Genomic DNA, 17650 nt, shown 5'->3' on the forward strand with positions numbered 1-17650 from the left:
TGTATAGTAGTCCAGTAAGTATTTGTATAGTAGTCCAGTAAGTATTTGTATAGTAGTCCAGTAAGTGTTTGTATAGTAGTCCAGTTAGTATTTGTATAGTAGTCCAGTAAGTGTTTGTATAGTAGTCCAGTTAGTATTTGTATAGTAGTCCAGTAAGTGTTTGTATAGTAGTCCAGTAAGTGTTTGTATAGTAGTCCAGTTAGTATTTGTATAGTAGTCCAGTTAGTATTTGTAGAGTAGTCCAGTTAGTATTTGTATTGTAGTCCAGTATTTGTAAAGTAGTCCAGTTAGTATTTGTATAGTAGTCCAGTTAGTATTTGTATAGTAGTCCAGTTAGTATTTGCATAGTAGTCCAGTTAGTATTTGTATAGTAGTCCAGTTAGTATTCATATAGTAGTCTGGACAGTCCATAAGCTAACTGGACACCTCCATACTTCAAATACAGAGGTGAAAAACAAAAGAATAACAAATATCTCTCTGTTTCATACCTTTTTATATGTACTCATATATGTAAAATTCACAAATATATCACAATGATATCATGATAAAAGTATGACAATAACTTCAATGCATGTACAGGACAAAAAATTATCTATATTATTATTTAGAATAACCCCTAACTTATTATAAATAAATTTCAATTGTAAATGAATTTTCAGACATTCAATGAATTTGTCAATGACTTCTGTAAATGCTTAATGAATTTTTCAATGATATTCTATAAAACAGTAAATGAATTTGTCAATTATTTCTGAAAATAGAAAATAAATTTTTCAATGATTTCTATATATGGTATTTCTGAAAATGGTAAATGAATTTTTCAATTATTTCTTTAAATGGCATTTCTGAAAATGGTAAATGAATTTTTCAATGATTTCGTTATATGGTATTTCTGAAAATGGTAAATGAATTTTTCAATGATTTCTTTAAATGGCATTTCTGAAAATGGTAAATGAATTTTTCAATGATTTCGTTATATGGTATTTCTGAAAATGGTAAATGAATTTTTCAATTTCTTTAAATGGCATTTCTGAAAATGGTAAATGAATTTTTCAATGATTTCAGAAACTATCTGTAAACAGTAATTTTGTGAATGGTAAATGAATTCTTCAATGATGTTTACTGTAAAATGCATAATCAATTTTCATATCACTTTTACGAGTTTCCATGTGATTTTTTTAAACATATACAAACATGAAATCAGTCTAGTGAAATGAGAATAACTGTAAAATCATTAATACTCGTGGGTCACTTATTTTTGTGGATAGGTCAATCCACAAATTTAAAATGCAACAAAATTTCATTTTGTCTGCTGTAAGATCATTTTGTATGACTTTATTTACATTTAACCTTATAGAAAAATAAACATTCAACAAATTTAAGAACCAATGAAAATGTTCTTTGTAACAAAAAATCCCGAAATTTCATGCCCACAAAATTTAGTGAATTCACAGTATTCTGAAAAATGATCAAGGAAAGTAATGGTAAAGAGCTCCGTTCACATTAACTATCTCAACAAAAAACTACACCTCCTTTCACATGAACTATCTTAACAAAAAAAAAAGTCATTTTTACAAATTACAGGAATTTTCAATACAGCTGCCAGTTCTATATTGGGACATATCTTCCTTGGAGCATTGTTATTTTCAATGTTACAACCCAGCTCATGTCACAAAAAAATACACATTGTAGAGACACTCTCAGACCACAATAGTTATTGAGCATTGATTATATTTCATATAAGTGCCCTTAGACCATTGTCTTTTGTCATAAGATGCCCTCAATATGTATTTTATACTTTTTGTAACATTTCTCGAAATATAACAACAGTCGTTTTTCCATTTTTTGTGTGCATGTCTCATTCTATTTCACCAAGATATATCTTTTTGTCACTGCCACAAGATGCAACTGAAATGACATAAAATAAAACAGAACATTAGTTAACCACTTCATCAATCTTCATATATTTTACAGTTATCATCTTACCTCAATCCCCTTGCGGCTGAGGGGGTTGCCTTTGACGATTGAGGCATCTGAATTGTTTATCCCTCTGTGATGGTAAGAGGCAACTTAATGGGATCAAATTAGAGTTTATGCATCTCTTAGTTCAAGCAGGTGGGGTAGTTTTGACCCCTGGTATTGCTTTAAATTTGTAACACCCAAGGTTAGCCAAAATCATCATTCTTGTTTTGGTGCCATATGACCTAAATTGTGTTGGAGCACCCAAAACCAAAATCTTAGCTCAAACGGGAGATCATCAAATTTATAATTTTAAGGGATTGTTGGTTCGATCCTTGGCAAGGTGAAAATTTCTTTGTGACAACTGATCTTGGACATTGAGTCCAAGTAATAGAAAGAGCATCAAAACACGAGGCTAACTGATTTGTACGAGTATAGTGATGGACAGCCTGTAAGACAGACAGACAGACAGACAAAGCAAATCTATGTGGCCCCTTAAAGTTATAGTGGCAAGAAAAATGTTCCTCATACTTGAAGAAGGTAAAGACAATGTTTCCTCATAAAAAATCTGGTAACGGTACGTACAAGATTCATCTTAGTGCAGTAACGGGTTAAGCACTTCTAAATTTAAAAGGATTAAGCCAGTTATTGCACTAAGGTGACAAAGAGTGCTTCTCAAAATTTTATAGATAAAATAAGAAAAAAACTCACTTATTGGTTCTTCTGGATGGAAGTCAATTTCGTTTACAGATCCTGCATGTCCTGGGAGTTTATATAATATTCTCCTGGACGTCGTGTCCCAGATATATACAAATCTATCACCAGACCCTGCTGCGACCTTACTGCCATCAGGTGCCCATGCACATCGTAAAAGATTCTGAAAAAAAATCCAATTAAATTTTAGTGTCTGTTCCCGACAATTTACACTTTGCAAATTGACTTTTCTGTAATGTGCTTGGCCCTTTTTTTAAAGTGGAAAACTCTCAGTTACAAATTTATGCTGAAGCCTAGTTCTGTTTATTTTTTTTATTCATTTTACAATGTACCAATGGCGCGAGGTAAATTTACATTCTATTATTGCGTTATTTTAGCAATGCAACTTTAAAATTGCATTTCAAATAAGTAACAAACAAAAATCTGGAAACAAAGTGATCCCTCGGAAGCATTAATCACAACAAAATTATATGAAAATAGCAGACTCGGTTTGGTTGAGTCTGTACATGAGGGATAATGAATAAGTGCAACATCCCTCACGCCCCCTAGAACCGGCTTGAGCGGTACTCTATTCTCAACACTTAATAGTGCTGGCATCAATGATCCCGAAGGACCAGAAAAATATAACAACACTGAAGTGAAGTACGGGGCAACTTTTTACAGCTGCCACACAGCACTTGACACCTGTTGTTGTGAAGCATAAAAATCTGGAAACAAAGTGATCAACAAAACTCAAATATGTGTTCATTTGAATTGATGTCCGATTTCTTTTTTCATTCATTTCAACAACATTAAGTTAAACAGCACATTTTTGCATTATAACCAGGACGAAATCCCTAAATAAAACTAAACTCTTTTTTCCCCAATTAAAATCAAATATGTTCTACAGCTGCCATAAACATGCACACCTGCCTCTTATGTGATCATATATAAATATATGTTCCAATATAATATAATATTGTTAGTCTAATTTACCTTTTCAAACGTATGTTGATGTCCCTGCATAATCTTAACACACCTTTCTTGTGGAGCAAATGGTCGTACATCCCAAATACGCACTAAAATATAAATACAAACATATGATAATCTAGCTTGTAAATTACATCAAAGAAATATTTTTCATACATTCATTACAAGTTATAAATCAATGAATCTGAGCAAATTTAGTGGTGTATAACCACTTGCTGTCAGATTTTACAAGACAAGCATTTCATGACTAGTATGGCTGTGAAAACTGTGGAAACTATCTATATATAGATATAAGAAAATTTAAGGATATAAATTGCATACCTGTATTGTCCATGCTGTTTGTTAGTAAATAAGACCCATCTGGCGAGAGATGCATTCCTGTAACCGTGTCCGAGTGCCCTCGCATTCTGTATAATACATCATTCTTCCGTAAATCCCAAACCTGAATAAAGAGGAATTTACTTACAGTGTTGGAATAGTAACTCTAGATGCTTACAGAAATTATGATCACAAAATAGACAAATAATGGATTTTTCGCAGATTCTTACATTTTTCATTTCATTATCATATATATATCAGTGTGAAGAGATGAATTAAACATTTAAATTTGATGCCCTTGTGTGAAAAGGCGAGATTTTAGCATTTAATCATTCAAGCACCTTGTCCAGTATATACCGGCATACGGTATTTAGTGTGGTGCTCCAGCACTTTTTAAAGTCTCACTCGAAAAAAGATTATACATTGCGTGTTAATGGCTTTAACTTATTCTTTTCTATCAAACATACATTAGAGTATAAATTCATAATGATAAATTTTTATATTTAAAGTGAATTGGTCTATAATGGAAGGTCTGCAATACAATAATTACGTAAATTATACTACAAAATCTTACCTTTAAATCATTATCTATGCCACCGGAGAAGATTTGTTCAGCTGTATCGGAGAACGTGATGGAAGTGACCTGGTATGTGTTTTGAAATGACTGTAACACTCCTCTCTTCCGACAATCCCATAACTACAAACAATTGTTTAATCAATAAATTCATGTGTGTATTAAAGTTGCATGGTTCTGGATGAAGAAGAGATTTCAAGAAAATCAAACTTCAGAAAAACGTACTTAGATTTTAAGAAAAGTAAAAACATTCAAGATTCAAGTAATTATTTACATGTTATGTCAATGTGTGCACTTAATGACTGATTTTGCAGAATATATCACTAAATTTCTACAGTGTGACTGAAGCAGTAAGGGCCAATTTTGCATAGTTTCATTAACTTTCGTAAATTATGTGAATTGTAGACCGGTGCCGTTTGCAATGATTAAATTACTTTCTTTATTCCCTTCATAATGTTTTATTTTTTAAATACATTTTCATAATTTTCAAGAAAATTAGCATGAATATGGAGGCATACTGGATTAAAGTAAAAAATTTATTTATTTGTTAAGTTTAAAACATATTCATAAAAGACAATACATTATTAATATGATGTAACAAACAAAAAAAGTTTTGATTTAAAGTTTGTTTACTGATTAAACTGACATTTCGATGTTTCATAAAATTATGTAAGTGTAAAAGACAACAAAAACAGCATCTGTTCAAAGTCCATACTTGCAAGTTTGGTTTCCATTCTTTCAAATAGCCAAAAGCTTAAGCAAGGGTACAAGTTAAAATTATCAGAACACTTGAAACCCCTGAATTTAGTATTATTTCAACTGGTTTATATATACAAAAAGAGAGCTTTCAGGAGTATACAAAACCTGGACTGAAATGCCTGAAAAATTGTACACATTTTTTACTCTTTTGACTGATCAACTTTTAGGCAAATTACAAAAATATATATTCTCTTTTTTTTGTATATTTCAAAGAAAAATCTAAACACTATGCCTTAAACAAGTTAGATACCTTTATAGTTCCATCATCACTTCCACTACACACCAACTGTGGGCCACGCCTTGCTATATTACAACAGTTTACAAAACTATTATGACCTTTGAACTTCTTTACCCTTGTCCCAACATCCACGTCCCACAATGATAATGTCTTGTCTGTGGCTGCTGATACTAATGAACTGAAATGATATAATTATCATTGCATATTTTTGTATGTTTTTGTTTAAGATTAATATGTCTTAAGTCACATATACCATATGAATAGAAAACATAATTAAGATTATGTATGTTCTTTCTAAGATATTGGTTTATAAGAATTTTACTTTGTGTTGGAAGCTATAAGCTTATTGAAACACTCTCGAATCAGTTCCTGGAACCAACCAGTACTAAGCAATAAGTGTAGTTTCTTGCTCAAGAAAACAATGGTTTGCCACCGACATGGTTTGAACCCACACACCCAGCAATCCTTTGATCACTATTTTTTTCAGATATTGAGATAGGCGTTGAATCTTTATGATATTCCCAAAATAAACATATTAAAAGTGTTTTATAAAACAATACAAAAAAAACCCCAACAACAACAACAAAAACATGTAGAAAATAACCTTCTAAGAAACAAAATACTACAATGGTCAATACTCAAACAAGTTTCTCTGGTAGTTTCTACCCCAATTATATATGAAAGAACTTTTCATACACAAACAAACTATTAAACAAAATTACCTTCCATCAGTTGAGAATTGTATTTCCATTATTGCACCAGAGTGTCCTTTTAATACAGCAAAGTTCTCACAATCACCATACACATTCCAGAAATCTTTTAATAAAAAATATTATATATTTTAAATATATATATGATGTACATGTACATGATTTAAATATGAAAGATAATCATGTGATTTCAGGTATAGAATAAATTTGGCATAACAGTAAACATTCATGTAGCCCATGCCTTAAATTTGAACAGATTTTAACATTTTCATTTTTAAAATTATATTGTGTACTTTTATCGGGTACCAGGTATATCTTATCCTTTTGGAAACTTTTTTGTTTAATTTACATTTATCAAATAAAAGAAAGAAGTCAAGTCTTCTCCATTTACATTTTATTTATAGGTAAAGCACAATTTAAAATTTAGATTGCAAAAATACAATCTGCTGAAACAAAGCCAGGCAATTAAAATATCACAAAATGCCAATAACTTTTTTTCTTCAGTTGTGTTGTTTTTCCATTTGAAATTGGAGTTAGACCCATTATCAGTCCTAAAATTGGACAACAAGAATCCCTCAGTGGACTCGATTGCACTTTCACAAATACAATATTTTATACAGAAGTAATGTTCCTGAGTTATCTCCTGAGAAGATTGTTTTTTTTATCTCCAACAATGTTGAAACCATAACTGCAAAATTCTTTGACAAACAGAACAAGCATTACCAGCTCCCAAAGTTCAACATCTTAGATATCCCTTTCATTAAGTATAGATGTTGCAAAAGTGGAAGTTTGTATTTTCAGTATTACAATGTTAAGGTTAAAATATGGGTTAAAGCCAGTAAGTAATTTTTACTGGCGTTCTGATGAAATACTTACAAATCAAGCGGTCAAACCCTGCAGAGGCTAACATCTTTCCATCTGGGGAAAATTTACAGCAGAATATATCCCCTTCGTGTCCAGTGAGCAACATAATGGGTGCTTCAAGATTTGATAATCTTTGTATACCCTGAAAGTGTAATGTTCATCATATATTGTTTTTTCAGCAATTTGTGTTTCACTTAATAAAAATAATAAAAATGTAGGAACAAGATTAAATCATCATTCTGTTGTTAATGCCTTCATACTAAAATTTGAAGAAATAGCTAAACACACAAACTCAATAAAGTGAAAAATTTAAATAAGTTTGAGAAAGTTATTTTACATTGCCAGAGTACAAAAAGTCAGGGTGTCACAAGTTATCCAGAAATATTTTCAACAAAAAAATGACAAATTACTAAAGTTTAACAGGAAATTGCTAAAATTTTTGTGGCGCTGTTTATTTGGTGGTGCTTTACCGCATCACCAAACAGGCCCGTCGTCACGATTTTGTGATTGGTGCGGCCAATTTGAGTGGTTTTAGGTAGAATCTAGGGGGGTACGGGGGCATGCTCCCCCGGAAAATTTTTTATTCTAGGATGCTCTCAGGGGCGTTTTCCCGTATATTTGGCACAGTTTACAGCCTGCCGCTAGTACATGTTATACTAATATGTCAACAATTTTTTACAGATTTAAGTGCGTCGTAAGTTTTAAGGGTGAAATTTAAGGTTCGCATGACGGACGGACAGATGTACATAAAAAATGAATACATGTAATTGATGTTTGGCAAATGAAAAATTAAAAATAACTGATGTAATTTTAATTCTTTGGATGCATTTTTATCTGATGATTATAAATAAACAAATAAAAGAAATATTACAGTACGTGGATTATTGTTTAGCATAAATCACACAATGGTATAAGCTTAAATAACAATGATGGAAGAATAGTACATTACGAGTCAACAATAACCACTTTTTGTTTAGCAGTAACTTGTATTTTGTTAACAATAATCTTACACAATACAGAGTCTCATTTTATGTAAATTTTCCAAAAACACATTGCCGTCGTTCTCTGGTAGTAATGGACTCATCGGCAATTACACGTAAGTTGAGTGACTATGTCCTGTACTTATGAATATGTAACACCATTAGATTGTTCAAGCGTACTTGAGACATTTTCGATCTCAGGTATGTCTTAATCCTTCTGAACGCCGAGAATGACCTTTCACTGGTAGCATTAGTAGCAGACATTACTAACAAAATCTTTAACAACACAACGCAAATTTCAAAATGTCAGGTAGAGTAACAGTACTATTTTCTGATTTGTCAAAATGTGAACGTAGCAGCTGAAGCTGCACATCTAAGATGTCTCGGTTAATATTGTTACAACAGAAATCACAAACAAACCAAGTTCTCTAGTGAACTAGGTCTGCCTTATATGTAAATTCTCCACGTTTTAAAGTACACGATATCCCGGTTGGTCAAATCTCTCTTTAACACTGGCGATGGCAAGATCGATTGCTTCAAAGTACTTAGGCCGGTACATGTCGGTGGTTGCCAACACCGTGCCCCATCTCGAATCGTGTTGGCGCCTTTCTCTTCCGCGGAACATTTGGATCGTTAACATCGACGAGATCACTCTCACTTTGAAGTTTAATCAATAAAGAATCAGAACTGTCGTCTGATTTCATATCAATCAAAGAGTCCGCTTTGCTAGCCGCTGGCCCTCGGATGCTGACAATAAAACTTGTTGAGGAGATTTGCTGATGTTGTCTGTCAATGCTAGGATGTAGTGCGAGCATTACACCGAAAACGTAATCGAACTTGACTACATATACCTGGTCAATTGTGTTCAGTTGTTTCTTCGCGTCATGTTTGTATATTACCGCGCGGCCAGTTAAGTGTCAAATTGCTAATCAGCGGTGCGGTTTTTTTTTTTTTGGTTTTTTTTTTACTCATTTTTGGCCAAAATATTGGTCCGGCCAAGGCCGGACCGGCCGGACCATCGACGACGGCCTTGCCAAATCTACCGTACATACGCAGTTGTAAGACGCAGTTTTGGTCATGAATATTTTGACAAAAAGTTATAACCTTGTCTTATAAGTGCAGTCTACTGAGTGGTGTCTGAAGAAATTATGCACCTGGTGAATTTTTAGATCGTAGCTGGTCATTCCAGCAATCACTCACCATCTACGCTTGGTGATGCATAATTCCAAATTGAATGTCTCAATACCATATGGGTGGAAATCAATGCATTGTGTAATTTTAGTGTTACATACATGGAAAAAAAATAGTAAAAGTTTGCACTAATGATAAAAACTTTTACTAAAATTTATCTGGCTTAAAGTTTTCAAAAATTAATATGCAGGGTTGTCATTAACATTTTTTGCAGAAGGTTTGTTTTGAAATTGAGGCGGTCATTTCTGTCTTTATCATGCATAACAAAGAGTGTTTTCTTAATTTTGAGGCGGCCCATAATGCATTTGAGACAGGCATTTTGGCCTCCTGCCGCCTCTTAATGACAACCCTGAATATGTCCCTTCTTTAATATGGAGGAAAAATGTACCTACCTGCCCCTACGAACTTAGCCTCAAGCTAAGTCCACTTATTCCATTATGAAACACAATTAAAAAGAACAAACCTAAACAATAATCCTTTTTTAGGTCATCATATGTGTTGAATAACAAAGATGCTATTTACAGATTTTTCGGAAAATGAACCTCATAACACCTGGAAAGGTCACGTCGACCGCAGTTGATATTGATTTTTTTAGAAAGAGAGTAATTACAGATATACGATGATAACTTGACACTTTAGTTTTCATAAAACTCTGTTACATAAAAAAAAAATGCAACTTAAAATTGTTTGCCATTTTGTCGTATAGAACCTGTAGTTTCATGTAGGAAAATTAGGTCACATCAGCGAGATTTGATTTTCACAAAAACTTTCTGGTTCATCCAGTTCCATTGTCTTTAATTAATTGTCTTTGGTACAATGTTAAAAAGATTTGAGTAATTTGTTTGAAAAAGTTTCAAAATGGATAATTATAAAAAATGGATAATAAAAATTAAGATTTATACTTCAGTTTCTGTATCATTTCTAAGGAGAATGTATTTATAGAAGGTATTTATTGTGCTTTTTACGAAACATTTGCATGCTTTAAGAAAATTACTCCCAATCAAAAATATTTTGCCACTCTTCATACATTGATAAACAATCTAGCGTTAATTGCATGGAGAGGGGCATTTTCAATAGACACTGTTAATTGGCGTTACACTACACGTTGTTAATTGTCATAAAACTAGACTTTGATGATTGAAAGCAGCGGCCAATTTTTCGCACCCTTCCTTAATGGAGATGGGACAATAATCTGTGAATAAATTATAGGATTATTATTTACACTTAAATTTCATTGGTTATTATTGGAGGGTCATTAGTCTGTGAATAAATTATAGCGCAAATTTTCGGCCGATTTTGCTCGGCAAAAATATGACTTTCTATTGGTTTGAAACACTTTTGGGCAGTTCAAAGTTTGATTGACATTGGATCAATGTTCCTAACAATAAAGACAAAGACAGCATTGAATTTTTATTTATACATTATATCAACTTCATAAAAATATTAGCCCAATATACCGTTAATATACGTCTGTCATGAATTGGTCTCAAATACACTTTAGGAGCAGCAGAAACATATTTGTGCTAATGAATAAGCTGTTGTGTTTACATCCGTCGTCCATTATGCATTCGGACCTGAAATATCTAGCAATATCCGTCGTTAAAAATGGTAAACAAAAATGAATTTTAGACACGTCTACATGACTCTGCTTAAGTAATTCGTCAGTCTAGACAACATCCACGCTACTGTCTAGGAATAATTTTATTACAATTCTGTAACATTTTCAAAATTTGAGTTTGCACTTAGTCAAAATCCGGCTAATTGTCGGCAATTTTTGCACGGCCAAAATATGACTGCGTCTTATATGAGGGTCTTCATAAAAATCCCCAAATCACGAGCCTGAAGTAGGGGATGCGTCTTATAAGACGGGGCGCCTTACAACTGCGTATGTACGGTATATAAACAGCTGATTTTATGTAGCTCTTCATTCTCTTTCCGGTTAGGCTGTGAGATAGATTCTATGATAGGTATGAATTTTGTATTTTTGGATCTAAATAGTCAAATGTATTTAGTTTGATTTTGGTTTATTTCTATCATTGAGTATTTGGTCTCACGTTATATGTTATTATTTTGCTTGTATACAGACTATTAACATTGATATTCGGGCTGTTAAAATAACTACTTTTTGCTCTGTCTTATTTGCATGAACAATTTTATTTTTCACAATATAGGAATGAGAGAGAGACGCACATGCCAAGATTATAATGTCATATGTCGTTGGGAGCTTATCCTTTGTAAGTGTTGACAAATTATTATTATTTATTAAACTAAACTTTGTTAAATACTTGTTTAGAATTAATAAATTGATAAGATGCTGTTTCAGCTGTCTATTGATATTGTTTGAACCATTGTGTGAAATGTTGAAAATGAGAAATGTTGTAATGCTGTATTAATAATTATTTTTGTAATGAGTTGATGCTTTTTATTAACAAATTCTTCTTGGTTTGAGGACTTTATAGACTAGTATTAACTTGGTCATGAAGAATTGAAAGAAAGATATCTTACGTCAAATTTGTATGTATAAAAGAAAACTGAGTATAAATCAAGATGAAGCTGAAACCATTTTAGTTGTTGTTCATCCATCCGTATCCATCTCACACAAGAAAACCCCCCTGTAACATTTTCAGCTAGAGTATCATCATTAGTGATGATTTAAAACAAGTGACGTTGAGTAAAAACAATTCTATCAAACTTTTGGTTGATCCAAGTAATGTCAAGACCTGGAAACGTGATTTCTTCATCAAATCGCATGTAATCAAAGTTGAAGAACTAAAATATCTATGTAACTAATGTACATTTTATTTGCATTAAAATAATTTATCTCGCTGGTCAATTACCCCACCCACTAAAACTTATTTGTTTACAAAAATCAAACTTTCAAAGCCTTACACTCTGTACTATTGAGTTTTCCTTATCCCCCACAGCTACTAATTCATTTCTAGGACGTTTAACTGGAACGAGTGCTCCGTCCATTGCTTTTCTTTTTGCTTCCATGCCGTGTCAAATTCGTTAAGATTTAAAAAATATCCAAAAAAATCTAAATTTCCACGCCCGGAAGTAAATAACCGGTGCGTCGCTGAATTATACTGTCGTTCAAGCTGTAATTCAAGCTTTAGGCAAAACATCACTAAATGTTTGCTTTGGTAAATATTTTTTTTAAATTTTATTTTCAGATTTTTACACAATACAAACCATTTATGCACCTGAGCAGAACCACTGACATTTAGTAAACTTACTGATTAGCTTCCTCACATAAAAAATGCAAATATACAATATCACAGAGATATATATATATATATACAATCTTATATTTAGCTTCATGACCATATACAGGTAAAAGTATCTGGAATTCAGTATGCATAACATATGGATTCAACATATTAGCACTTAGAATATAGGAAAAAAATAATTCCTATAGAACGCACAGAACGACAATTTGTCGCAAGCTCCGTTTGATTGAGCCTGTTAATGGGCGGTAAAGGAATTTGCTAGTAACCGTCCACGCACCCTATCATCGGTTGAACTGCTTTAAAAATAATCCAAAAATAATCCTAACTTTTTGGCTGTAGCATAAGGGATCGTGCTTGATGCAACAATCGATGGTCTGTTTCAAACTGCATAAGAAATCAATCTAATACTTAAAGAGGCAACTTGTAAGTGCAAATCTTAGGCTCATTGTGGTACAGCCTGTCCATAAGTTAAGCAGTAAGAGTAATTCAGTTCACTTTGTACCCAAATGCTGACGTGTATGGTAAAACATGATTCAATCGTCGGGAAATATATAATCATGATATTTTTTTTAAGTTTTCTATTTAGAACAGTACTATCTGGAGTGTGCAAACAAGAAAATGTATGAAAGTGAATGATATTTTTTTAAACACTTCGGTGGAAAAAATTATTCTACCAACTTTTTGTATAGTTCTGACAAATTGATTAATGGTTACCATGTTTTTATCCCTGCAATATCTATCATATATCTGGTATTATTTGCATAGGATCTATGGAATTGGGGAAAATGGGACATTTTCAACAGCTCGGAAAATTGGTTTCATGAATGGATAAATTGTTTTGCATGTAAACAAGCAAAAACATAATGCACCTGACAAACACATTAACAGAAAACTGTTTTGCCACTTTATCTGAGGCGAAATTATACAAGTTAGATCTTTGCATGCAGTTTATCAACATTTCATTTCTGGTTTTAAATTATCTTAATGGAGCTGTTTTAGTATGAATTTGATATGGTAGCTACTTTCTTTTCACGAACTTTAAAAATAAGACACATCAATTCGCAAAATCCTAGTGTGCTTGGCAGTAAAAGTGCGTCTGTGTAACGTCATAATAAAATGTTTTCTGGGACAAGAAATAGGGAACTGCGTTTCATAGAAAGTCCTCAGTTTGAAATCAGTCTGAAATCATGTACAGACTCAATCAAACCGAGTCTGCAATTCTTATGTAATTCTGTTGTGATTAATGATTTCGAGGGATCACTTTTTTTCCAGATTTTAAGACCAAGATAGATAATTTTGCGTTTTAAAGAAAAAGTCTTAACTTGTGAAGTTGTGATTCCTATGTTATAACTCTTTTGATTTCTGAATAACAATACAGATGAGCAAAACACACTGTGAATAGAAGAATCTATCATTGTATTTCTTAACATTTCTCCGAAAAATGAATTTAATTATAGTCTACAGTCTTTGACTGGAGGTAAAAACATTTATTGAAACGTTCTTAAGTTAGTAATTAGGTTGGATTTATGTCCTAGGACATAAGGTACACTTAAGACTTTTTAAGAAACGCAGCTCACGTTTAACATTAGAAAACATGTATTTCAAAATCCACTATACATGTAAATTTGCGATTACAGTAGAAATAATTTATCATCCATCCATTAAAATTTAAAACAAACATTCAACATTGCACGTATGAAGTGTTGGTTAATCTTTTTGAAAATACTGCTTCAGTGCCTATAGCAGATCTTTAATGCAGCATTTAGCATTAATCTTTTCTGAATTTATGCAATGAAATTAACCATAACTGTTCTAAGTTTAAAGGACTTTATGAACGAAATGATAGATTGGACTGACAAAAGAGTCTGAATGAACGCACATGCTGGCCTTACACTTTACTCTGGAATATACAAAATATTACTGCTTTCAACTTTTTAAAGGTAAAAGTACCCACTATGAATGAATCCATTTATAACTTTTACATTTGTCTAAATACTTTTAAAGAATCGTCCTTAGCTTAATAGGCAGAACGTTGGACTGTGAATTGGGCGATCTGGGTTCGATTCCCGGACCGTGCAGGTCACTTCCTTGTGCTGATAATGAAATCCTTTCTATGGTCATTAGATAGATAGATAGATTTATTTCGGCAAAGGAAGCATATACATAGTTGACAATATAACATAGGATAAAATAATGAGCATTATTAAATACTATATCACATACGGGTAAAACTATGACATGCTCACCAAAACCAAGGATAACACAAAAAAGGGCAAAAAAGCTCTTATTTCCATTGTGGTCCTTTGTATTGGCGGCATGACATAGAGAGGCAAACCTTAAAATAATCATGTTTAAGAATACTAATAAATCATAAAAATGTATATCACAGTCAAATCTTGAGTTAATGATACTCCTGTTTACAGCTAGGATTTAAAACACATTACTAAAATTGTAATAAGATAAATGGCAGACAATTTAAAATCCTGAGCCGAAATATGTAAAAACATGTTTAAAAAATTTTTTTTAAATACTGTTCATAAGATGACTTTTGATGGCAACCTTAAAACTTTGTAACCTGTTGATCTCCGTTAACTTTACAGGTAAATCATTCCATAATTTAATACCAGAGAAAGCAAATGATTTAGAACCCTGGCCTGTACATTCGCACTGTACCTCCGCTCTGGAATGCACAAAAGTTATCAGGTCCTTGCGAAGTGGAGACAACTAGTACTGGTTAACTGCTTGGCAGCATGCCCAGGAACAATTTGGTGACTGAACTGTGCTCTGGTAAATACAATGTTGCTTACTTCCGTAATCCGGAGTGGAAACTACCAATACAGCCACTAAATACTTTTAAAATCAGTTGTTGTAATCTTTATAACAAAGGTAATCTAGAGTTATCAAACCATGATGATTTTTTATACTCAGACCTCCAGTTGAGAAATTACCTGCTAACGATAAAAGTAAATATATGTTGGCAAAATGACAATATGCATGTTACCGAAATGATAAACATAGCATAAAAACGGAAAATCCGTTGAAATGAAAGTTTTACTTTTGTTACAATTTGGAAGGTAATTTAGCTCACACGTAATGTTCACTGCATCTGTGTATTTATCATATAGTGTTTCTTATTTTTTATCTCGAAATATCTAATGTTGATGTAAAACTATTAAAGTCTCATTATGCCCAAGAAATGATTTTACTTTTATTTCTCAAAAGCATTTTACGTTTGGTGTACTGTTCAAGTTTTCAAAATACTCATTGACCTTTTTCCTGAACTATCTTTTGCGTCTGTTGCTTTTGGCATTTGGTACACAAATAGTGATTTAGCATTTTGTATGGAAGTCAAAACATGTGAACCCTTTCTAAAAAATATTCGTTTCAAAAACACAATGTGCATTTAAATTACATGTGCATTGTACTTTGCTAGTCATAAGATTACAGCTGGTCTTTGTAAGAAATTCAAGGTTTTAGGCTTTTGGACATCGGTTCCTTTAAAAATATAAAGTGGCCCACTGAGTATTTTAGAGCGTATTTAATGAATCCTTCATGATTAATTCAAGTTGATTGAGAAAAACGATCATTTCATAATCATTTGTAACCCAAAGAAAAAAATTGTTATAACATAAACATAAATTATTCGTTGTATAGTCGCTCGGTACACGTTAAAATTATTACTAGTAATAGAATTTTTGACAGTTTTGACAGATAAAAAGCTGAAATAATGAAAAATTATATATTCCAGTCACACATAAATGCTGGCAACACAACATGATGTCTGAATGCCTTGGTACTGTTATATATATGTGGTTTATTGAATGTGAATTTTGAAATTGTATTTTAACTCACAAGAAGAAATGGATACAAAAATAAATGTACAAAATGCATTTCAAAAGCATAAAGATAAACTATCATCAAGATTTATAGACCATAAAAACGTCAAAATTGTTATACATTTGACACTGTTCACCACAAGCTTTCAAACAAATTGTAATGCTTTTGCACTTATCGTTGAAATTTTCCTAGTTTACCGTGAACTTTGAAAGCTTTTGTTGAAGAAGATCGAATATATGGAGATTGAAATAAAGAAGAACTGCTGATCAATTTGTAAGACACTTTAAATAAACAAAACCAAAATATTTGATTTACATTCATTTCATTTAGTATATTTATGATGAGTCCTATATCAGTGTTCTTAAAGTTGATCATTTACATTGATTAACTGAAAACTACTTTAGATTCTTTACCGAGTGTCGGTCGACAACAGCCAGGGTGAAGTTTTTGGTCTGCGTGTAAAATGAAGTAAAGCGGATGATAACAAAAAAATTAATAGTAAGAGAAAACAAGAGCCCGGTTTGAGCCGGGTGATGCTCCCCGAATAGGTTTTGGACACAGGAAAGTACACCTCTTGTAGTTTCAGAGTTATGTCCGTGGAAAAAGTTCAAAGTGCAATAATTCCAAAATTAGGCAAGGCTGTTACAGTTCTTTGCACTGCACTTCTAATCAATGTGATCTATCAACCTACAAAGTTTCTTGATGATATCTCTTATGATTTCCGAGTTATGTCCTGGACAATTCAAAAAGTAAAAATAAACAAAGGGCAATAACTCCAGAATTAGGCAAGGTAGAGTTATGATTCTTATGCACTGCACATCTACCCATTGAGATTTATCTACCTACACAGTTTCATGTTGATATCTCTTATAGTTTTACAGCTATGTCCTGGACAAGATTTTTCTAAAAGGGGAGATTATTCAAAAATAAGGCTTAACAGAGTTATGGTTCTTTTGCAGTGCACATCTATCCATTGAGATCTATTCACCTACAAAGTTTCATGTTGATACCTCTTATAGTTTTAGAGTTATGCCCCGGACAAGATTTTTCTACAAAGGGAGATAATTCAAAAACCAGGCAAAATAGAGTTATGGTTCTTTGACACTGCACTCCCCCTCAATGCCCTCTACCACTGTATGAAGTTTCAACAAATTATCTCCAAGGGTTTTCAAGTTATGTTCCGGACAAAGTTCAAAGTATTAAAATAAACAAAGGGCAATAACTCCAAAATTAGGACAAAAAGAGTTATTGTTCTCATGCACTGCACATCTACCCATTGAGATCTATTCACCTACAAAGTTTCATGT

General features: G+C 32.5%; 1 protein-coding gene across 1 annotated transcript; it reads right to left on the reverse strand.

Moving 5' to 3' along the window:
• Positions 1–474: 474 nt before the first annotated feature.
• Positions 475–12324, reverse strand: LOC132757911 (U5 small nuclear ribonucleoprotein 40 kDa protein-like). The gene is made up of 9 exons (XM_060749407.1): positions 12166–12324; positions 7118–7247; positions 6254–6347; positions 5544–5709; positions 4535–4657; positions 3964–4084; positions 3649–3731; positions 2671–2836; positions 475–1908 (listed from the first exon to the last, which is right to left on the reverse strand). The coding sequence occupies exons 1-9, from the start codon at positions 12268–12270 to the stop codon at positions 1859–1861; spliced, it is 1038 nt and encodes a 345-aa protein (XP_060605390.1). The 5' UTR covers positions 12271–12324; the 3' UTR covers positions 475–1858.
• Positions 12325–17650: the final 5326 nt, after the last annotated feature.

The sequence above is a fragment of the Ruditapes philippinarum genome, unplaced genomic scaffold, assembly GCF_026571515.1.
Source record: "Ruditapes philippinarum isolate M1 unplaced genomic scaffold, ASM2657151v2 ctg7465_1_1_1_1, whole genome shotgun sequence".
NCBI lineage: Eukaryota > Metazoa > Mollusca > Bivalvia > Venerida > Veneridae > Ruditapes > Ruditapes philippinarum.